General features: G+C 46.4%; 2 protein-coding genes across 4 annotated transcripts; both read left to right on the top strand.

Moving 5' to 3' along the window:
• Positions 1-2,127: 2,127 nt before the first annotated feature.
• LOC117852872 (auxin response factor 16) lies at positions 2,128-8,374 on the top strand. Of its 3 annotated transcripts, XM_034735156.2 has the most exons (13): positions 2,128-2,313; positions 2,555-2,667; positions 2,755-2,850; positions 2,937-2,993; positions 3,080-3,235; positions 3,336-3,420; positions 3,636-3,726; positions 3,828-3,992; positions 4,072-4,267; positions 4,492-4,630; positions 5,174-6,858; positions 7,435-7,625; positions 7,726-8,374. In XM_034735156.2, exons 1-13 carry the CDS (start codon positions 2,268-2,270, stop codon positions 7,868-7,870), a joined length of 3,165 nt encoding a protein of 1,054 aa, XP_034591047.1. In that variant the 5' UTR covers positions 2,128-2,267; the 3' UTR covers positions 7,871-8,374. The 3 variants fall into 3 exon arrangements, with proteins under 3 accessions (XP_034591047.1, XP_034591048.1, XP_034591049.1); XM_034735157.2 differs by lacking the exons at positions 2,128-2,313; positions 2,555-2,667 and having other exon boundaries at positions 2,941-2,993; XM_034735158.2 differs by lacking the exons at positions 2,128-2,313; positions 2,555-2,667; positions 2,755-2,850; positions 2,937-2,993 and having other exon boundaries at positions 3,097-3,235; positions 3,319-3,420.
• Positions 8,375-9,639: 1,265 nt separating this feature from the next.
• LOC117853062 (20 kDa chaperonin, chloroplastic) lies at positions 9,640-13,921 on the top strand. Its single transcript, XM_034735425.2, has 6 exons — positions 9,640-9,801; positions 10,124-10,292; positions 10,441-10,620; positions 12,888-13,043; positions 13,199-13,276; positions 13,499-13,921. The coding sequence occupies exons 2-6, from the start codon at positions 10,152-10,154 to the stop codon at positions 13,670-13,672; spliced, it is 729 nt and encodes a 242-aa protein (XP_034591316.1). The 5' UTR covers positions 9,640-9,801; positions 10,124-10,151; the 3' UTR covers positions 13,673-13,921.
• The last annotated feature ends 9,349 nt before the right edge of the window (positions 13,922-23,270 follow it).

Here is a 23,270-nt window from a genome sequence, read left to right as displayed (position 1 = left end):
GCAAGGGGCCACGTTCTAGCAAGTAGTTTACTCTCGACCAAAGCTGGAGCAGGAATTTCTCCAAAGAAAGCTGGCGCAGAAGATAAAAAACTAAGCTGGAGTAGTCGAGAGTCGCCGAGCGGTATAGTAGCACGGGAACGTCGCGGGCTGAGGGCCTTGCACGCGGCCCCGTGCGTGCACGAGGGGGGAGCGCGCGAGACCAAGGTAGGCGCACCGGAGGTCCGGAGCCGCCGCGCGCGGACGCCGGCGCACGGCACCGATGCGTGGAGTGGAGCCCCCCACCGTACGTCGCTTCCGTCCCGCCCAACGCCGCGCGCGCCCTGCGGGAGCCGCAAGCAAGCAGTAAACCATGGCCCACGGGGCAGCGCCGCCGCCATGCTCTCGCGTGCTCCGGTGCGCACGGGACGGCGGCCGGCACGCCATGGGCTAGTCGATGGTGCTGACTGCTGACGGCGAGGCCGTGGTGGGCGCTGCCGCGCGGGACGCGCTGACTCGGGCCAGTTCACGAGGAGCGGCACGGGGGGCACGGCGCGGGTTCCCGAGGCTGCCGCGCCGTACGGGGCGGATGACGCGCGACGGGCGAGCGCCGCGCCCGCCGCGCCGTCCTTTCCCCAGGCCCCGCCTGATCTGGCGGGGGACGACAGATCCAAATGGGGGAACCCTTTCGGTGTACTGCACCTGAAGCTAGCAAGCCTGGGATTACTGTCAGTCTGTCACGGAAGAATCAGCCGCCTCGTTCATGCTAATCACGACACGTACCGAGTGTCATCTTGATTGGGAGTAACTTACTAACTTAATTACTGCCGCAACATTATCATGGCATAATTTCAGTAGGTCAAATCGGCTGTGGAATGACGGTCTCGCCCTCGTCTCTGTCGCATGTGCGACGGCGCGTAGCATGTGGGCTTGTCCGCCTTCTTCCTTAACCTTTACCAACAGCTCGGCAGCCGGATGCCTCAAGTAATCTCAGCCACCACTCTCCTTCCGGCAATACCGACACGTATCCTCCGGAAAGACGGAGCCGCCCAGACAAGCGAAACGAACGGGATACGCCTGCGCTGCGCACGCCAGGACAACCGCATCCGCCCCCACGCCCGTTCCGTGCGCCGCTCCTCCTCGCCCCTCGGCCAGTCGGCCCCCTCACGCTTTCGTCGTGCCGCCGGCGTGACTTGCCGCGACCGAACTTCCTTCCTTCCCACCACCGCGCGTCACCGTCGTCGCCAACGTCAAAAAGCCGCACGCGGCCACGGGACGCGTCGTCGCTCTCGCTGCCCCCGCACCGGCACGAGCCAACAAAAACGCCCGTCGCCGTCCGCCCCCTCCTCGGCGCGGCACGGGCCCGACACGCCCGCACCGGCGCCCGGCACCACCCCACACCCGTCGCCGTCCCGGTCGCCGCACCACGCGCGTCCCCACCCAGCAGCCGCCCGGCGGGCCCCGGCGCGTGTGCTCGCCCCGGCCCCGCCTCCGCCTTCCGTGGGGCGGACGGAAGCCGCCAGCGGCCAGCCCGCGGCGGCAGTTTTTTTTTTTAACCACCGGCCGCTGCCGCGGCGCGCGGCACGGCAGCGCCCGCCCACGAGCCCGACCCCGCCGTGCACCTGCTGCTGGCCTGCTCGCAGCTTGCTTCTCCTCCCCGCGCGCGCGTCGCGGCCATTAATTTACTCCGCCCCTGCCGCTGCCGCCGCGGCACTGCGCCAGCCCGCCCCACCACCCGGCTCCGCGCAGCGCGGCCCGGCCCCCCCGTCCCCATTTTTTAAACCCCCGCTTGTCTCCCTCCTCCGCCTTCCCTTCCCTTCCCCTTGCGTCCCAGTCCAACTCCCAACTCCGCAGCTTCCCCACGTCCCACGCGCGCTCGACCACCTCCGTGCCTCGGCGAGCGGAATCAAGCCCTGAGTAACCGCCGGGACGCGGAGGTCTGGTAGGCGCCTCTGCTGCTCGGGATAGGCGGCGGTGGAGGCTTCAGAGAGCGCCTGAGTCGAGGCGCTGCTGATGAGCTGGCGCCCCGGCACGGCGGCGACGGCGTGGTGGTGGGCGGCGGAGATTCATTCCGCGGATTTTTCACACGGGTGCTCGCCTAGCTCCTGCGCTGGTTCCAAATTTTATTACTCCGAATTGCCTCGTGCCGCTCACTTTCGCCGGAAAGGAGGTCGACGCCTTCCTAGCAAGTAGTAGCTACTACTGGTTCATAAAAGGTGGTGGTGGTGGGAGAAGGTGGGGGTGGATATTCGTGTGTCCGGACGCGGGATTCGGATCAGGATCTCGGCGAGATGAAGGATCCCGGATCGGGCGGCGTCACGCCCAGCCCAGCAGAAGGTGAGATTTTCCTTGCCCATGCTTGCTCAGAGTTCAGCTTAAGCATTGCTGAATTCAGTCAGCATTTTGTCATGAAAACTCATGATTCATGGGCATCGCCACCATTTAGGTGTCTGGCGATCTCAATTTGTCCTAGTTGTTGTTTCCAGCTAATTGCAGTGAAATTTAGTTCATGAATCTTCTTTACTTGATTTGTGCAGTACGTGTAATAATTGGCTCTCGGTGTCTATTTGCAAAGCAGGGGACAAGAAACCCATCAACTCGGAGCTGTGGCATGCTTGTGCCGGGCCCCTGGTGTCGTTGCCGCCCGTGGGCAGCCTCGTCGTGTACTTCCCGCAGGGCCACAGCGAGCAGGTGCAGGATTTATCAGTTTACTGCTGGAATGAGCTGATTCAGGGAATATTTTCTGAAAACTTTCTTATTCTGCTAATTCTTTTTTAGGTTGCTGCTTCAATGCATAAGGAGCTGGACACCATCCCCAGCTACCCGTCTCTGCCTTCTAAGTTGATCTGCAAGCTTCTAAGTCTCACCTTACATGTACGTCAATGCTAGTTTCCCCTTGTTTTTTTTCATTCATTTTTATGTTCTGCTAATTAGGTACTTGAAAAATATTTCTTGTGCAGGCAGATTCTGAAACCGACGAAGTTTATGCCCAGATGACGCTTCAGCCTGTTAACAAAGTATGTGAGCATTCTTTTTTTAATACATTCTTTTTCGTTGTGATTTCTTCAATGGCAATGAAATATTTCTTTCTCAACGCGACTAGTATGATCGAGACGCAATGCTGGCATCTGAACTGGGTCTGAAACAAAACAAGCAACCAACAGAATTCTTTTGCAAGACGTTGACAGCAAGCGACACAAGTACACATGGGGGATTCTCAGTGCCACGCCGTGCAGCTGAGAAGATATTTCCACCACTAGTATGCAAAATTTCTTTATAACACTGAAATAATGTTTATGGATTTATGAATTTATAAGATGCAATAAGTACCTCCCTTACCAGGGTAACATGTTCGATAGGACTTTACGATGCAACCACCAGCGCAAGAACTCATTGCGAAGGATCTTCATGACATTTCATGGAAATTTCGACACATTTATCGAGGTACAGACAATTGCCAGGCACTCAAATATTACATGCAGATGAACCTTTTACTCTGTATGAATACAAATTGTTATGAAGCCACAGTTCAGTGCCACAATTTTTAGGAACCCATTGTTTATATTTGGTCCTTTGCAGCTATTGGAGTTTTCTTTTTAATGACACTTTTCAATTAGAAGCATTCTGTACTTATCACTGTACTGTATCTGCACATGCAGGTCAACCAAAGAGGCATCTTTTGACAACTGGTTGGAGTGTCTTCGTCAGTACCAAAAGGCTCTTAGCTGGTGATTCAGTTCTCTTTATAAGGTAATACCATCAATTTCAGACATGAAAAAGTGTGTGTATCTAAACATATGTGTGTATTCTAAACAATTATGGAAAACATGGATCCTGCATTCTTTTAACAGGGATGAGAAATCTCAGCTTCTCTTGGGCATTCGGCATGCTAGCAGACCCCAACCAGCTCTGTCATCATCAGTTTTATCAAGTGACAGCATGCACATTGGAATTCTGGCAGCAGCAGCCCATGCCGCTGCAAATAGTAGCCCATTTACTATTTTCTATAATCCAAGGTATTTTACTTGTTGATTGTACCTTATAAGCAATTTCTGCCAATAATAAGGTTAATGAATCATACTATTCTTTGGATAGGGCAAGCCCATCAGAATTTGTCATCCCTTTAGCAAAATACAATAAGGCTCTATATACACAAGTGTCCCTTGGAATGCGATTCAGAATGCTCTTTGAGACAGAGGATTCAGGGGTAAGAAGATATATGGGCACAATCACAGGCATTGGTGACTTGGATCCAATCCGGTGGAAGAATTCTCATTGGCGAAACCTTCAGGTTTGTCATTAATTTTTTTTTACTCTGCAGTGATATCCATTTATTTCAGCTACATGCAGTAAAAAGTTAGCCATGTCAAGAAGTGAAGTTGCACTTGCACGAGTCAACCCTAATGCTATACAGATTTTAGATAAGATTTACATAAAACTATATGGAGATGATATTTGAAGACTAGCATAAAGGATGATAACTTCATCTGATTTCATCTACCTTTTCCACTTTAGGTTGGTTGGGATGAATCAACTGCATCTGAGAGGCGCACCCGTGTTTCCATATGGGAGATTGAGCCAGTTGCTACACCATTTTATATATGCCCACCACCATTTTTCAGGCCAAAGCTTCCTAAGCAGCCCGGAATGCCAGGTACAGATACTGCGATATTATGGTTTCTACCATACAGGAAAAATACTTCGATATGTTGTCAGTCTCAAATTTTGGCTTTCTATCCTTTTATAGCTCTGTTTTTCATGCACTTGTTAAGCTGATTGACCCTCATGTGCCAGATTGTATATTTAAGCTGGAGAAAATTTATTTCCTGAATTAGTTCATACTATTTCTTGTGTATAACCTTGATACATCAACAATAAGAAATGTGGGCTGCTCATTGATGATCATCGCTATAAGTTGCAAATAAATAAGTTGCAAAAATGTGTATAACCTTGACTCATTCATTGATGATCATCGATATAAGTTCCAAAAATATGTGGGCATACACATGGAAGTTCCCTTTCCTGAACTTAGTTCTTCTTGCTTATCTATAAACTAGACTTCAACTGTGAACAAGAATAGTGGCCTTATGTTGATCCTTGTGTTGGACTTATTTATTTATTTATCATGCATCTATTATTTGCACTGCTCCATTTTTCTGAAGATATGTTTTGTCCTTGCATAAAATGAATCTTGCAGATGATGAGAATGAGGTTGAGAGTGCTTTCAAAAGAGCGATGCCGTGGCTTGGTGATGACTTTGCTCTGAAAGATGTCCAAAATGCATTATTTCCAGGCCTGAGCCTAGTTCAATGGATGGCTATGCAGCAAAATCCTCAGATGCTAACAGCTGCTGCCCCTGCTGTACAGTCTCAATACTTGACCTCTAATGCACTGGGTATGCAGGATGGGATTGGCGGTGTCAATGAAGATCCAGCAAAAAGATTGAGTATGCAGGCCCAAAATGTTGGCTTACCTAACTTACAGGCTGGTTCAAAAGTGGACCACCCTGCAATTACCTCATTAGCTCAACAACAACAGCAGCAGCACCCTATATTGCAACAGCAGCAGGTCCAACCACTGCAGCAAAACTCTGCAATTCTACAGCAACAGCAAGCCCAGCTGTTGCAGCAGAATGCCATTCACTTGCAACAGCAGCAAGAACAACTCCAACGGCAACAGTCACAGCCACCACAGCAGTTGAAGGCCACTGCATCTCTTCAGCCAATGGACCAGCACAAGCTGAAAGAGCAACAGCCTTCAGGTGGACAAGCAGTCTCGCAAGCACAATTGTTAAACCAGATTTTGCAACCATCGTCCTCTCAGATACAACAGTTAGGTTTACCCAAGTCACCTACCCAACGGCCAGGGTTACCAGGTTTAACGACCATGGGTTCTTTGCCACAACCACAATTAACTCAGACTCCACAGCTGCAACAAACAGCAGAATACCAGCAGGCACTCCTACAAAGTCAACAACCCCAACTACAACAACTATCACAATCAGAACTGCAGCTGCAGCTGCTTCAAAAGATTCAACAACAAAATTTGCTATCTCAGCTGAACCCACAGCATCAGTCGCAGCTGATCCAACAACTATCTCAGAAAAGCCAGGAAATTCTCCAACAACAAGTTCTTCAGCATCAGTTAGGCGGTGCTGATACTATGGGCCAGCTCAAGCATTTGCAGCAAACACCTTTGAACCACATGACAGGATCCATGACACCCCAGCAACTTGTAAGATCACACTCAGCACTTGCTGAGAGCGAAGAACCATCCAGCTCAACAGCTCCATCTGGCAGCCGTGTCTCTCCAATAAATTCATTGAGTAGAGCACAACAAGGAAGCAGAAATTTGCCTGAGATACCATCAACACCACACATTGAGCACTTACTTCAGGAAATTCAAAGTAAGTCAGATAATCGAATTAAGAATGACATACAAGGCAGTAAAGAAACGGTCCATGCACCTAATCGGCATCCGGCTTCAGATCAACTTGACGCATCATCTGCAACCTCCTTTTGTTTAGATGAGAGCCCACGAGAAGGCTTTTCCTTTCCTCCAGTTTGTTTAGATAGCACTGCTCAAGTTGATCCAAGAGATAACTTTCTTATCGCGGAAAATGTAGATACATTAATGCCCGATGCCCTGTTGTCAAGAGGGATGTCTTCAGGAAAGGGTATATGCAATCTACCTACTGGACAAAGGGATCATAGGGATGTGGAGAACGAGCTATCCTCTGCTGCATTCAGCTCCCAGTCATTTGGTGTGCCTGACATGTCTTTTAAGCCTGGATGTTCAAGTGATGTTGCTGTTGCTGATGGTGGAATGGCAAGCCAAGGTTTGTGGAATAGTCAAACACAACGGATGAGAACTTTCACTAAGGTTAGTTACTTGGTAATACTTCACTAAGAATGCACGTTTGCACACCTGTTGACCTATATATTGTGTCCATGCTCTCAAAACCATCAAGTAGTCTAGTATTCTTTTAGAAGTACATTTTTTGGTGCTGTCATAAAAGCTGATCTTCTTAGGCATATATTTTTTAAAATATTAATTTTGACATTTTTCCTGCAAATTCACGAGAAACTCAGCCTTCATCAGCTAACATAGAGGTGTTATGCGTATTAATGTAGTGTTTAATTTTGCACAGAAATTTGATTTTGTGACATTAAGGAATATATATGTTTGCATGCTACCCTGGAGTTTACTTTCCAGTGTTCCATAAATGGGACAGATTGTTCCATGATGAACGGTGCATGTAGCTAAAAGCCTAAAACCCCTGATGATGAAGTTTCTATACTAGTTAGGTTTGTGATAATATTTTCAGTCTCCAACTCTGTTTTGGTTTTAGGCTGAATACTATGCTCATTATATTTGACTCAGTTATTAGAGGATGCAATTGTCCAAAAATAGCGCAAATGACCTTTCATAACTACCTTAACTTTATTACATGTCCAGGTTCAAAAGCGTGGATCTGTGGGGAGATCAATCGATATAACACGATACCGAGGTTATGAGGATCTTCGGCATGATCTCGCATGCATGTTTGGTATTCAGGGGCAGCTTGAAGATCCCTACAGAACAGATTGGAAGCTGGTGTATGTTGATCATGAAAATGACATCCTCCTCGTTGGGGATGACCCCTGGGAGTAAGTTCTTCCCTTCCTTTCATCTCTCTGGTGCCATCCTTACCCTAATGTTTCTTCAAAACTTTTCCCCTTCTGATGATTTGAAAATCTTCACCTGCAGGGAGTTTGTAAGCTGTGTGAAGAGCATCAAAATATTATCATCTGCTGAAGTACAGCAAATGAGCTTGGATGGCGACCTTGGTTGCATCCCTCCACAAGGGCAAGCCTGTAGCGCTTCCGATGACGCAAATGCGTGGAGGGGCTGACGTAAATACTAATGTGCATCTTACCATTATTTAAAGGATACTGAGTGAGGGATAAAGGATTGGAATACACGTCTAATGTTATTACGAGGTATTACTTAGGGCCAACTCACTGACAGAACTGATGGAAATACTTCTGGCAGAATTGTTCAGCAAACTGCCTTATTTTGGCGGTCCTGACGCTTTGTTCCACTAAAATCCGGTAATTACTCAACATAATCAGATTAGTTTCTTTTTTTTGGGATACTAAACTTCTTTGAAGTTGAGAAGCTACCTCTGTTTATTGGGACTTACATTCATTGTAATCCTTCAAATTGTTCAATTGTCACAATGTATATATGTGCTGTAAACCTGTAACTTCTGGCTTTGCAACTCGCAAGCCCCATGTAATTGTTCCAGTGCGCTGCTTCCACTACTGAAGTAGTAGAAGTTGTATTGACTATCTGTAACAGATAACTCGGATCCAATGTCGGACCTCGGACGTAGTACAGTCTTCAGTCTTGTTAATTTTTGCAGTTAGATGGGCTGTAGTAACGCTTTAAAATTTTACTCTGGAATCATGTTCGTATTTGCACTTGGCAGTCATGCCGGCAAATGCAGGGTTACCTAATATCAACAAAACTGAAGCCGTGAGAGGTTTCTGCTCCAGATATACTCGTAGTAGGTACTAAAAAGCTAGCACCTCCAGTTCAAAATGCTAAATTTTATCCTGCAATATGTACACTCAACAAATTTAATTGACACCGACTATAGAAAAAAAAAGGGCACATCTATATCCGTCAGGCTTTACTCAGACCTGCAAACCTATCACTACTTGTCTGTATAAACACTTCCCATCTACTGCCATTTATGATTTGTCACAAGCAGCCCATCAGCCATGTAATCATTCCACCAAGAACGCATCTGTGGCGCACGAAACAAACGGGGGTGTTTAGTTCCCACCATGAATTAAAATTTGGGCTAAAATGTGCATTTTAGTTGGACTAAACATCCAAACACTTGACTAAAATTAGGACTAAAACCTTTAGTCCTTTAGTCCACAAAACTGGATTAAAGGATGCCCAGGACACTCCTACCCCCTCATTAATTGCTCCCTCCCGCCCGACCATCGCCGCTCTCCCACCCGCCGGTGAGCCGGAGGACCTCCGCCGCGGCGTCTCTGGCTGGCCCGCTCCTACCACCGCAGATCTAGGAGGAGAAAGGCCTGATTGTGACCAGCCACCATGTCTCCCACCACCGCCGCCCTTGCCGCGGCGCCCAAGCCCCGTGCCCACCCGCCGCCACGGGCCTTGCCGTCCTCCCGCCCGGCCCCTGCCACCGTCGCCGCCCTCTACCTTCCTGTCAGCTTGGGGTAATGGTGGAGTAGGATGGTTGGAAGTGCAAGCTTGGGAAGGAGAGGCTGGAGAGGAGCGTGTAGCTATCAGGCCAAACACTTTGTCCAGAATGGCCACAAGCTGATGCAAAGAAAGATACCAGAATGGCGACGGGGAGGGGAGGCTAGGAGGGAGGGGTACCGGGATGTGGGTAGCGAGGGTAAAACAGTTTTTGTTCAACTGCATTAATAAATTTTAGTCCACTTCAATCCATGGAACCAAACAGGAATGGAACTGAAATTAACCACCATGGACCAAAATCAAATTAGTCCACCATGGACCAAAATCCCAACGGGTCATAATACCAGCGTCAGTCCGGCCCATTTGAAGCGCAGCCCCTCCAACATTCTAGAACCATCCGGTCTAATCGCACCCGCCCGCGGGGGCCCTGGGGATAATAAAGTGGGGGCTGGGCTTTAGCTCGGCGGCGCTTTACCCGCTGCTGCTCTGCTCTCTCGCATAGGGTTTATCTCCTCACCTCCTCGTCTGCCCCCAACTCGCTTCTCGCGCACGGCAGCCGGATTCCAAAGCGCAGCCTCAGGCCCCAGCTCCGAAGACAAGGTACCAGCCCCCTGGGATTCTCGCTTGTTGGGTGTTGGATTTGGCGGGTTCAGGAGTGGGATTGGGGTGAATTTGGTGTGCTCCGAGCCGCAGATTTGGTACTGCAAGAGGCGGGTTTGATTTAGTTGAGTTCCCCCTTGTGGATTTGGTGGGCTCTGCTTGACACCTACTGCAACTGTTTTTATTTGTGCCGCTGAATCTAGATGGAATTTGCGCTGATTTATTCCGATTTCCGTCATTTCTCGCGTCACAGTTGAGATTTGGATGGCTATGGCATTCACCTCGATTTATTAGGCTGACTCTTGCCTGCCTGAATCCGCAGCTAGCCGTCGTTCCGCGAGCACACGAGAATGTCGTCGGTGCAGCTCTCTGGCGCCGGAGTCGCCGCCGTGGCCTTCACGAACAAGAGCCTGGCGACTCTCAGGGTCTGCTCGTCGAGGCGCTCGGCCCGTAGCCTTGTCGTCCGGGCTGCTACCGTTGTCGCCCCAAAGGTATGCGACACGTGGATATGGGCCTCACTGAACGCGTCCAATTTTTCGCAGAATGCACCTGCTCCGCATCAACTGTTTTGGTAGAATCTAGTGTAGGTATGCTTGTGTATGGCTTGCAGCATTAAGCTGATATGATGTCATGTTGCAGTACACTTCACTGAAGCCTCTGGGAGACAGGGTGCTCGTGAAGCTTGGCGCTGCCGAGGAGAAGACGGTTGGTGGCATTTTGCTTCCATCGACGGCGCAGACTAAACCGCAAGGAGGTGAGGTTGTTGCTGTTGGAGCGGGAAGGACCATTGGGGATAAGAAAATAGAGGTCAGCATAAAGGTAAATTCTGGCTCCCTGTGGTAGACCAGTAAGTAACTCATATGGATGTGGATATATGTCTAATCCATATGCTTCTGTTATGAATAATTGGGAAATATGGACATGGAGGAATCAGGTTCCATGCTCGTAGATGTGCTGATTCAAGAATTGATGCTCATCTGTAGGCTTCACAGTGCACAAACAAGAACACACTGTTAACTTTTAATGGTAAATTGTCAAGGGAATGACAAAATTGGAGGTCAGAGGTGGTTGTGAGAAAAGTCGTGTGCAGAACCTATAAAAATCTTACGTTTCTTATTGTGGCTAGTTCTTCTATGCACCTAAAGTTTGTACTGTATAGTTGTTGGTTTCCCTTTTCTGCAGCATACATACCAAGTTTACTAAAAACAAGAAGACAATAATGGTCTCCAGTTCATCCTACCCAGTAAATTAGATGTAAATCGCAACTGTGAATAGGACATTTGCAAGCTCTTGCAGTTTTTTCCCTTTTTAAATGTTGAAGTAGGCATCATTGCGGTCTTCCTCTATCCGTCAACAAGTCAGTGCAGGTCTGTCCATCAAGTTCATGGATGAATTTGCATTGGTCTAAGGCGTCTAGTCTGCAAATGGTACTCTGTTGAAAAGCATAGGTTGTCTGCTTTGATATGTTCCAAACGGTGTACAATTTAGAGTTGTGGTATATGGATTATGGATGAATTGTGGAACAATACTTTGGAACAATAATTTAGCCAAAAGATTGGCTTGCCAAAACTTTGGCATGCCAAAATGTTGGCAGCAAACCAATCAGGCTCTAATTGCACACATTTTTTCTACACACCTTGAAATGCCACACCATTTGTTGTATATGGAAATAGCACTCGTAACTTCCAATGGAGTATGGTTTGTATATTGGAATCCTCCAGATCTTTATAAAATCCATACATGAACTTCATGGATACAACTGCACCTGGTTGTGGATGGATAAGGTTCCTGGATCCACATGACATCAAGTCCAAACCTCCCATAACCTTACGATGAAGCTGAATTTATGTTGTCACACAAACGGTGCCCAAAAAAATACCAATCAGATTTTGGACTAGCAAAGTGTGACAAAATATTAACATTAGCAGGACTCCTGCCCAAATTTGGTTCGACAGTTTTGGACTTTCAGTCCATCATCCCACAGTGGCATGTGTACCATTGGCATTACCAAGTTTTGGTTTGCCAAGCTTTGTCTATAGTCTGGTTGAGGTCTAATTTTTTGGTGATGCCTGTACCTGTCAGTGCTGAAATTTGGTTTGGTTACTTGGTTGCAGTCTAGATGTGCACTTAGCTTGTACTATGTTTTATCTGGTAACTGTTGAAGGGAGTACAGGTGAGTTTGGGCTAATCTGGTGCCTGGTATTAGGGAATCCGCAGATGAGTTTGGGGTAATGGAGTGCAGGCAGGTACCACCAGATCCAGGGTTTGATCCCCAGGCTGGTCCAGTCAGAACACCCTTTATTAAAAAGAAAAAAACGACTGACAAGTTGCAATTTTGCTTATTTAGGATCAATTTATTACACCTTGGAGAGTTGTAAATCTCTTCTGGAACAAGTGTGTTGCACGAGCCAGGTCTATTTGTGCTGATACAGAAATAAAACCTTGTATCCTATTCTGTTCATAATTGCAACGTGGAAGTTAATGTTCCTGAATAACGTTAATTTGGGCCTGTTGTCTAATTTAAAGGAAATGAGGCAGATCTGGCATATGCACATGCATGTTTGGTTGCTTACAACTTGAATGTCCAGTCATACAAATATGTTCCTCAACCAGCTATCTTCTGCTTTGCGATTAAGTTATGTTAACATAATAAGATTAGGATAATCTAAGCTCAGGGTATGCAAGAGTTTGTTTTATCAAACTTGCTTCCTTCACACTCCTGCTAGAGCTGGACTCCTTTTAATATATCGAGTATGTCTAAATGTCTAGCAGAGAAGTTGGATGCAATAATTCTGTCAATACAGTTGTTTCCATGTGCCCTCATGCCCAGGGGCAGAGCTTCGTTGGGGCCAAGGTGGGCCATGGCCCCCCCCTGCATTTGTGTAATCTCCAGTAGATGCTACAGTGTTTAGGTATAGTTTGCCAATAAAACTTGGTTAAATGGCTATCCCTATACTGTATGTCCCCCTCTAAAGTTTCCTCCAAGCTCCACAACTGCTCATGCCTAAATGTTTATTATCTGGCATACTCCTTCCTCTGGTTGCCCATGAAATACTTTGCAGTAATATGTCTGTTTTGTCTTTTAGACTGGGGCAGAAGTTGTGTACTCGAAGTATGCTGGAACCGAGGTTGAATTCAATGACTCGAAGCATCTCATTCTAAAAGAGGACGATATCATCGGTATTCTTGAGACCGATGATGTGAAGGATATGAAGCCTCTCAATGATCGTGTCCTCATCAAGGTATTAGTATGTTCCCTGTTAGTTGTAACAATGTTGTCAGAGATGTTTTGATTTTGGATAGTAAACCTGGAGATTTCTGATGGATTGTTCTTATATCCTGCTCTTGTACTGAAATAGTGCCACTTAGTTACGTTTCTTTTTGCATGCCATGGCAGGTTGCAGAAGCTGAAGAGACAACTCCTGGGGGCCTTATCCTTACTGAAACAACTAAAGAGAAGCCATCCATTGGAACAGTGAGTCCTTAGCACCAATTTTCTTTCCGGAATTATATTATTGGCTTTATTCTATAGCCGCGACCTAAAAGCTGCTAGGCCATGTCTTAACGTTTTAGGTTGTGCGAGTTGTAGCTTGCAGGATTTGATGCTAGGATAAGAGTATAGCCCCTAGCGAAGTTACAGGCGTGAAGATCATTACCATCTGAATACATGAGCTAACGCATTATTCTACTGGTCCAGGTTGTAGCTGTTGGGCCGGGCTCTCTTGACGACGAAGGCAGGAGGCAGCCACTGTCAGTGCCGGCTGGCAGCACCGTTCTGTACTCCAAGTACGCAGGTAGCGAGTTCAAGGGAGCTGACGGCACGGGCTACATCGTGTTGAGAGCGTCGGACGTGATGGCTGTCCTCTCTTGAGCGCCTCTCGTTTCCAGTTTTCTTTTAGTTTGCAACCAATAGGTGGCGATGCAGATACTGTTCGGGACAACCGGATAGAATTTGTATGGTCAAGTTACGAACTAGTGTGGGGGAGAGAATTTGTATGATCAAGTTACGAACTAGTGTGGGGGATATAAATGTCGACATCTGATAGTGAGAACACTGAGTTGATTTACAAAGGACATTTTTGGGGTGAAATGAAATCCTCCCTTATTTGCTTGTGAGTAATCAACTCCAAACCGAACTTTTGCAACAAAGTAAATTCTGTAGACACACTATGGATGTGCATCGTTTCAATTTTTTTTGAACACGTGGTTGTATGATTTTTGGAGGAGTTTTCATGTTTCCACCGAAGAGGTGGTATGCACCGAATATTTAGGCAAACAAGTTTCTCATGTTCGGTCCGTCTTTGAGAAGAAGCCGAAAGAAAATATGAGCGGATGTGCTTGTTTCTATAACATGATTTTCCCGTCCACTTGAACAATGAAGGAACTAGGCTGACGGTTCCATTATTAGTCGGTTATAATATTTCTTAGAGAAAAAAAGATTATCAACCCCAATGCAGGCATCAGTCGTGCACTGCATTCCCAAATGGACAAGGGATATTGTTCTTCACGATCTCTAGTAAAGTGGCCAAGGGTTTTCTAATCTAGTTTGGTTATTTCCCAATAGGCAAAATAAATTAACTAAAAAAAAAATCCCCAACCAATATTTTTTAAAAAATCGTTCCCTTGATAAATAATCACCGGGATTGCCACAATTTGGCTTAAATGCATTGGTTATTTGAGAAAATTATAAAGAAGGTCAATGACTAGTAGCCATTCACAAAAAAAAAAACAATTGGGAATCATAGAAATTGTGTAGTGACATTGAGAGCATCAAATGTGACGGTTATCCTCTCTTTAGCTTGATGTCTTCAGCATTGAGTTCATAGTGGATGGTATGACGTGGTAAGAAAAACGTAACCAAAATACACCCTAATTTGATTCTAAATCAATCATCCAAAGTACCTCTATTTATATACTTCTTAACTACCTACATCTACTATTATAAAAAAAATAGCTCACATTATATATGCATGAAGCATGCTACCATCTAGACCGTGCATGTATGCATGCGCGGTAGGAAACGGAGACAAGGGGGTGGCTGGGGCACCGGTGGAAAAGTGAACATTTGTCCCGGTTGGAGAGATGCATAGGTCTCAAAAATCCAACCGGGACTAATTTTTCGAGACTAAAGGTCCCCCTCTTTAGTCCCGGGTATTTCACCTTCTCCTTTAGTCCCGGTTGGTACTACCAACCAGAACTAAAAAGGTTCAAAAGAATAAAAGAAAATGGGCCACCCCGCCGTCCAGCCTGCTCCCACCGCTTGCACCTGCGCCTGCGCCTGCACCTGCACCGGGCCCGCCCACGCCGTGCCGGGCCCTCGCCCGCCCGCACCGCGTTGGGCAGCTCCGCCCGCGCTAGGTCCTCGCCTGCCCGCCGCAGCTCCGCCTGTGCCAGGCCCTCGCCCGCCCGTGCCGCGTTGGGCAGCTCCGCCCGCGCTAGGTCCTCGCCCGCCCACCGCAGCTCCGCCCGTGCCGGGCCCTCGACCATCGGCGTTGGGGCGGCGCAACTCCGCGCGCACCGGGCCTCGCCCACCTGCGCCGTGGTGGCTCAGCTCAGCCCGCCCGTGCCGGGCCATCTCGCGGGGAGGGAGCTAGGAGGAGGAGGCCGGGGAGGCGGGGAGGGAAGGAGGGAGGGAGGGAGAGGAGGAGGCAGGGAGGAAGGGAGGGAGCAGAGAGGGATGAGCGCTAGCTAGGTTGGGAAGGGAGAGGGAGCAGAGGGTGGAGCGAGTTGAGGGAAAGGAGAGGAGCAGATAAGGGAGAGGAGAGGAGCGCTAGTTAGGATCCTTTTAGTCCCGGTTGGAATTCTGGACTAAAAGATTTAGTCCCGGTTGGTAATTCTAGCTGGGACTAAATGGATGGCCTTTAGTCCTAGTTGGTGTTTTCAACGGGATTAAACGCCCCACCAGATTCCCTCGTCCCACTAGCCGTTACAACCGGGACTAAAGGGGGCTCTTTAGTCCCGGTTGATATTACCAACCGGGACTAAAGCTCCCGTTGTCGGTGGTCGTCGGTGGTGGCCGTTTGACCCGGGACTAAACGCCCTTTAGTCCCGGGTCCAAAAACGCCCGGGACTAAAAACGCTGGATGGAAGGCCTACTCTCTACTAGTGGCGGTTTCTATGCACCTTGCGTGTGCTGGATAAGCAACATGGCTTTAAAGCCCATTAGACCCAACTAATAAGCCCAATTTATAGATAAATAAATTTAACATTTCGGAAGATTGCATTCGACATTTTCTGAGAAATAGATCAACATTTAGAAATACTACATTCAACATTTTTGAAAAAAATAACTACTTTCAACATTTTTCTTGAACTATTCCAACATTTCAATAGAATGGATTCAACATCTACTAAAACCTATATCAACATTCTGAAAAATAAAATCGGTGTTCTTCTCCGACGACAGCAAGAGCGGCAGCTGCGAATGGAGGAGGCAGGGGCCGTGCCCGGCGGTGGTTTAGGGGGCTGCCGTGGCGGCGCGCCCGGCGGCAGGCATGAGGGGGCCGTGGCGGTGGCCTCGGAGGTGGCGGGGCACGAGGAAGCTGCAGCGGCCGCGACCGACCCACGAGGGCCCCCGATAGGCATGCAACAGGAAGGAGATAGGGAGCAAGGGGTGCGTGGGGTGCCGGCGGCCGCAGGCAATAAGAAGGAGACAGGGAACAAGGGGCGCGTGGGGTGCCGGCGGCCACAGGACGGCGGCGGGGCGCGTGCGGTGCTTGCGGGCAACGGGGGGCTAGGGTTGAGGAGATGGGTCAGATCCTATGGATGAAAATATTTGCACGAATCTCAAACAATGGAAGCTATATAACTAACGGGCTACCGGAAACCATATAGGGTTGGCGGGTGGCTGGCAGGGGCCATGGGCCCTATATAGTTGATGAAAGTCCATGGTATACATGCATGCAACAACCTAATCAATATACATATACATATACATATACATATACATATACATATACATATACATATACATATACATATACATATACATATACATATACATATACATATATATATGCTAAATTTTATACTTAAATCTTGGTAATGGCTCCCCCAATTGTTTAATTTCATCCTGCCTCTATCCCTGATGCGGGGGCGGGGGGGGGGGGGGGATACTTTAGCAATCATAAGAGAGATTTTCTTATTGAATCACATACCAATACTAATAACAACATGTTAATACCCATGAAATTAGAACTTTGTAAGTTTCCACTTTAGATAAATTCATTATATTTTGACTGAAACATTATAACACATTTAGATCCATATTGATAGTGTAATTGTAAGCACTCTAGCTGTACTTTTTATAATATATGAATATAATCATACTTCCTCTTTTTTTACATGTCGCATTTATTTTATACTAAGTCAAACCTATCCAACTTCGACTAAGCTTGTGGAAGATTATATCAACTACACTATCACGAGCACGAGCAGCACCTAGACTGCCTACCTGGCACGTAGCCGCCAACTGTTGTGGGGACTAGGGAGCCTTTCGCACATGCTGGTGTCACTGACGGCGGTGACGAATGTCATGGAGAACGAAGGTGGCTCGTGCCCAGGCCTTTAGAGTTTTAGTTGAGGTTCACGTCTCAATCTTTCTTGACATCTGATAGCGATACTGAGTCGATCGAGTCACGTGGTCTGTTAATTTAGCGGCAAGATCACTCCACCAAATTCAGCCACACTTCAAAATCTCCATCATAGATTTTACTATGCACATAGATATACACTTATGTTTAGATACATAATAAATGTTATGAATCTAGAAATATCAAAACGACCTACAATTTGGAACGGAGGGAGTAGCTGCCAACATAACCACCAAAATCTCACGAACAAGGTAGCCCATTCAGACATATTCACCAACAAACCTGCACCGACATCAAAATAGCACCATAGACGTACAACATAGGCTAATTTTTTAATACTTAACATACTGTCAGTCGCTTGTCAATCATCTTCCCAACATGTTCGTATGGTTGTAATCTACTCGTTCCATCCCAAAACACTATTTGTTTTGGCTATGTATCTAAACATAGTACATATCTATGTATATATAAAAAAATCTAGAAAAGCAAAAATAAATAGTAATTTGGAGCAACAATTAAGGCAGGCCACGAACCAGCAGCCAACCATATATTGTTCATACACGACGTATAGAATAGCACAGGCCCTCTGATCATCTCACATGATGGTAATGGATCATGGCTCTAATGCTATTCCACAATCCAACTTAATCTTTAATTAATTTTAGATTAAAACATATAAAAATTTTAGCCCTACCATTTTAAGTTTGATCCTTAAAATTTATAAGCTATTTTAAAAAATAACCTGCAACAGATTTGCGCTGCGTATATATCTTAATAAAAAGGAGAATACATGTGCTAATCTACACCCAAACCTAAGGTTAGAATAGCGCTGCCCAAAGGAGAATAATAATTATAATGTTAACACAACTCATGCCATCCAGCCACAAAACTGCGACAAAAAGAATGATAGCTGCCAACATAACCACCAAAATCTCACGAACAAGGTAGCCATTCATGCATATTTACCAACAAACCTGCACCGACATCAAAATAGCACGTATGGAAGCTGTTCCTCTGCAATACTACAGAGTGCAGTTGGACCACTGACACATGGGACCAGGTCCACATGTTAGTGACCCCGAGCTGCAACTCATTACTGCAGATGAGCCCCATCCATGTACAACATAAGCTAATTTTTTTAAATACTTAACATGTCAGTCTCTCTCTCGTCAATCAGCTTCGTAACATGTTCATATGGTTGTAATCTACTTGTTCCATCCCAAAATACTATTTTTTTGTTATGTATTTAGACATAGTATATATCTATGTATAAATATCAAAAGTTATGTATCTAGGAAAACAAAAATGAATAGTAATTTGGGACATATGAAGTACTTAATATCTCCTATTTATATTTGAATAAAACCTCTCTTGTTATTGTGGAGTCCCTAAAATAAATGAGTAGAGAAAATCTGTCTGACGCACATGGGTGCCGTAGTGGGTTAGTTACATCATGTATCACGCCTCTCACTTGTATGAGTAGGCCTCAAGAATAGCATAGCGCCGACGAATGTGATGGCTGTCCTATAAAAAAAATCAGTGAACTGGTTGGGACCGGTTCATTCGAACGTAACGCTTAGTCTTACGCTCACACTTGACAAATACATGGTCCATGGTTACATTAGCTGGATATATAGTGTAGTCATAGTATCATGACGACATGAAACTTACGTTGACGAAGACTGAGACAGGTGCAAAAGGAAAGTCACCTGAGAGTCCGAGACTGAGACGCAACACTGACCGCCTCCGGCTCTTAGCTTGTTCCATGAAAGATCCGGGAAGGTCACAGTCGTCCACGTACATGTGTAGGGCACACGTCACCCTCTCATGAACCTGCCGCCGTCATTATTCCTCACGCAGCTTCGATTCCCAAGGTGCGATTGTAATGTAAACGTAAGAAGAGAGAATCTTGCACTACTACGAAACATAGATATTGTAACACACTCTTGACACATTTATTAATGTGTTAAAAAAAGTTTTGTAGTAACACAAATGTATGTGTTACAGACGGCGTTGTGACACATAGCTTTTGTTTTGTAAAATTATATGTTAAAAAACAATTATAGTAACACAAAATTAATGTTACAAATAAAATGTTATAAAAATGGTAGTATACTGTAACACATAGAAAGTAGTGTTACAACTAAAGCGTTACAAGTCCCTCTAAATGCAAAATATGGAAAAACTCCTTGACGTTATCTATATCTATATATTATTAAAGCAAGCAACATCTCTGCCAGCAATTTTCAAAGCAAGCAACGTCTCTGCCAACAATTTTCGTCCGTCGTGGTTATGTTGCAAAAAAGTCCCTTGACTTTTTAGTAATCAACCCGCAGTCCAAATGTTAAAAAGAGGGGAGCTCGGGTGGAAAAAGAAGGGAAGGGAGGGGGTTAACGGGAAAAAGACTTCTCCTTTCTTCACAACATAGAGGCGGAGGGAGATTGGGCGCGGGCGGCCGACAGCGTCGGTGGTGCGGCGGCCGGCATCCTGGGCTCGACCGCAGCCGTGAAGAATAGGAGGAGGGAGAGTGTGAAGGGAGGTCCTCTCTCCTCCTCACCTCGGCGAAGGAGGCGCTGGAGGCGACGACGAATCTGGCGCCAGACGAGGGAGCTCCTCGGGGAGGTCAGCGGTGCAGTCCTCCCCGACGACCTCGGTGGTGGAGGCGTGGAGCAGCGGCGGCGGCGTGGGGAGGGCCAGCGAAGGGGACGGCGGCGGGGGCGGGGGCTTGCGGCGGCGCAGGGTGGAGGCCCATGGGGTCCCTCTAGTTCGTGTTCTCGCTCGATCTCGGCAGTATTTCCTGATCCCCGCTCCGCGGCGGCCGCAGTTTGCTCCCGGTTGCCTCACCCGCCGATTCGGCCCGCCGCGCGCTTGGAGACGGAATCGAGAAATAGAGGCTGCATCGAGACGGAATCGGAACATATACTGGTGCGGGCAGGCGGTGCCGGTGGCGCCTTCCCGGCGCACTGCAACTGGACCGGCGTGGCCTGCGACGGCGCCGGCCACGTCACGTCCATCCAGCTCCTGGAAACCGAGCTCCGGGGCACGCTCACGCCGTTCCTCGGCAACATCTCGACGCTGCAGGTCCTCGACCTAACATCGAACCACTTCGGCGGCGCCGTGCCGCCGCAGCTCGGCCGCCTCGGCGAGCTCGAGCAGCTCGTACTGTACGACAACAACTTCACCGGCGGCATCCCGCCGGAGCTCGGCGACCTGAGGAGCCTGCAGCTACTGGACCTCGGCAACAACACGCTCCACGGCGGCATCCCCGGCCGCCTCTGCAACTGCTCGGCGATGTGGGCGTTCGGCGCGGTGAACAACAACCTCACCGGCGCGCTTCCTGACTGCATTGGTGATTTGTCCAACCTCAGATTTCTGGTGCTCTTCAACAACGGCCTCGTATGATTTTCTCAGCAATTTTGTTGATGTGGCAAGATCATTATGACGAGACAGAAGAGTGAGTTTCATCATACTCCTTCTGTCCCAAAATAAGTGTTCATTTACAAAAATTTGGACACATTAGTAGTTGTGGAAGTGACCATGCTGCCCCTAATTACTCATATTAGTTGTGGTAGAAAGCTGTACAATCTCTTTGGTTTTCTGGATCCAGAATAAATGCACATGCATTGGAACCAGAGAAAAAAATATCAATTGATTATTTCATTCGCTCGATGCATTTTCAATATAGTTTTTTTATTGGTGTGAGTGTTGCTTTAATTAAATCTCACTAGGAGCTAAATGAACACTCTTTGTGGGACAAAATTTGAAAGCTAAACGAACATTTATTTTAGGACGAAGGGAGTATGTGAGAGGAGTTTCATCACCACAAACCCAGCAGACATAGTTACCAAGTTTTAAACCTTGGTAACTGTGCCATGAAATCGTGCACTGAATGGGTCTTAGGCCATCAAGTCTCCCATTTCTCCAAGTTCTACTAAAAATTTGGAGGGCGCACAATGAATGTGATGGCTGTACTCTAAAATTTCTCTCATTTTAAATACATGACGTACTAACTAGATTGCCCTAAATGTTACATTAACAACAAAAGATAGTAAGTGGTGGCACCTTTGTGGTGATAAACTTCTTTAATATGCCCGGTATCTCCATGTTGTTTGTAATTCAGAGCCACAATAATTGTTTTTTGATAATAAATTCAGAGCCACAATTATTGTATCACCAGTTGGCAATGCAATAAACCTTGTTCAAGAATCCTCAACCAATAATTCCCAACCAGAGAAAAGCCACCAGCTGCTTAGCAAAAAACTACCAATATACAATTATTAAAAGGACCAATAACCATCAAGAAGCACCTAGAAAATGTCAAAAAAATCTAGTAGTATATTGGTAAAAATAAATTAAAACCCCGCTCCGTCCTATCTTTCATTTTAATTTCTTGCGGCATCTTTGTGCTGTTCCCTATCGCCTCGCTAATTGTCATAAGCAGCATTGTCCAAATGAGGCTTGCAAGCCTTCTTCCGAGTAGTTTCTGAATTTGCGGTTTGTTTGGAACTGCTAGGCCGTCATTGCTGACGAGTTTGAATTTGCTGCTTGTTAGTACTAACCCGCCTGATAAAAAAAAACTTTTGAGTCTTCAAGCAATCAAACTAGCTAGTCCACCTGAGAAAAAGTGAACACGTGGCGAGGTACTACTCTGGAGGCTCATCCCTAAACTGATGCTCCTGTGTGTGCTTGTTGTGTGAACATGAATGGACTGATTTGGACTGTTTCATTCGTAGGTAATTCAGTCACATGATCACACTTGAAAGCAAGACAAACCAAATTGCCGTCAACGATTACGTACGATATTGAAGAATTTCTGCCTCCTTTAAGCCAAGCATTTGATATCTCATTCTGAGCGTAATGCGGAAGTTGCCCCTGCTTAGTAGTTTCATAAGATTTCCCACTAAAAACTAGCTCCCCTATCCCAAATTTTAGGTTGTTTTGGGTTTTCTAAATGCATAGTTTTTGCTATACACTTAGATATAATATATGTTTAGATGCATAGAAAAATTGATAAATCTATTAAAGCCAAAATGATCTATAATTTAAAACGAAGGAAGTATTAAATAGCAGTTTAGTTAAGGTCTAGTTGGATTGCGTTTGATAAAATTGGCTCAGTGTTGCATAGCTGAGCTTGTGGTGGTGCGAGCGGTTACTTGATCACGATGGGTGGCGCACCCTTTCCAGTGCTATTGTTTTTGGGCTCGGTTTTCCGCTTAAACACTAGGCAGCATTTGACTTTTTTACCATGATAAAATTTTTGCTGTACACTTTCGAAAAAAGGTCTCGATATAGATGTGGCTTCGGTTGCTAATTTCTCTTCCTTTTTTTTATCAAACTAAAACATAATTTCGTTTTTATAACCCCCACTTATTTTAACACGTTTACTATACGTTCTTCTGTTTCATCATATATTATTTACTATATTGTTTCGATTGCGCCACAACTTTTTTTTGACCTTTTTCATTGCGTCTCACTTGTTTCTACAAAAATTGATCTCTTTGTCTAAAACACCCAATTACTTCAACACGTTCACATTCTTCCTTTCATCATACTCCTTCCGTTCCAAATTGCAGGTCGTTTTAGCTTTTATAGGATCATAGATTTTATTATTATGTATCCAGGCATACACTATATATGAGTGCATACTATGCAACTAAAAAAGCTAAAACGACCTGCAATTTGGAACGGAGGGAGTATATTTGTTCCGCCGTATCCGCAGTCGTAACATAACTGTACCTCCAGGTCAGCTTCAGCTAGTCACTGACTTGATGCTGCTTCCTGGAATGAGCATACGCTGCTTCTGTTCTAAGTACAAGTTAACTTAGCCTGATTGCATTGTAATACTAAGGTCAAGGGAGCTGACCAATGTTGTACAGC

Source organism: Setaria viridis, chromosome 4 (genome assembly GCF_005286985.2).
Source record: "Setaria viridis chromosome 4, Setaria_viridis_v4.0, whole genome shotgun sequence".
Lineage (NCBI taxonomy): Eukaryota > Viridiplantae > Streptophyta > Magnoliopsida > Poales > Poaceae > Setaria > Setaria viridis.
This window is presented reverse-complemented; position numbering and strand designations above follow the sequence as displayed.

Excerpts from the sequence above, each read along its gene's own strand:
- LOC117852872 (XM_034735156.2), top strand. The coding sequence starts at position 2,268 with ATGAAGGATCCCGGATCGGGCGGCGTCACGCCCAGCCCAGCAGAAG. Across the intron at positions 2,314-2,554 it reads CACGCCCAGCCCAGCAGAAG|GGGACAAGAAACCCATCAAC; the intron begins GTGAGATTTTCC and ends TTTGCAAAGCAG. Across the intron at positions 3,993-4,071 it reads ACTATTTTCTATAATCCAAG|GGCAAGCCCATCAGAATTTG; the intron begins GTATTTTACTTG and ends TTCTTTGGATAG.
- LOC117853062 (XM_034735425.2), top strand. The coding sequence starts at position 10,152 with ATGTCGTCGGTGCAGCTCTCTGGCGCCGGAGTCGCCGCCGTGGCCTTC. Across the intron at positions 10,621-12,887 it reads AAATAGAGGTCAGCATAAAG|ACTGGGGCAGAAGTTGTGTA; the intron begins GTAAATTCTGGC and ends TTTGTCTTTTAG. Across the intron at positions 13,277-13,498 it reads AGAAGCCATCCATTGGAACA|GTTGTAGCTGTTGGGCCGGG; the intron begins GTGAGTCCTTAG and ends CTACTGGTCCAG.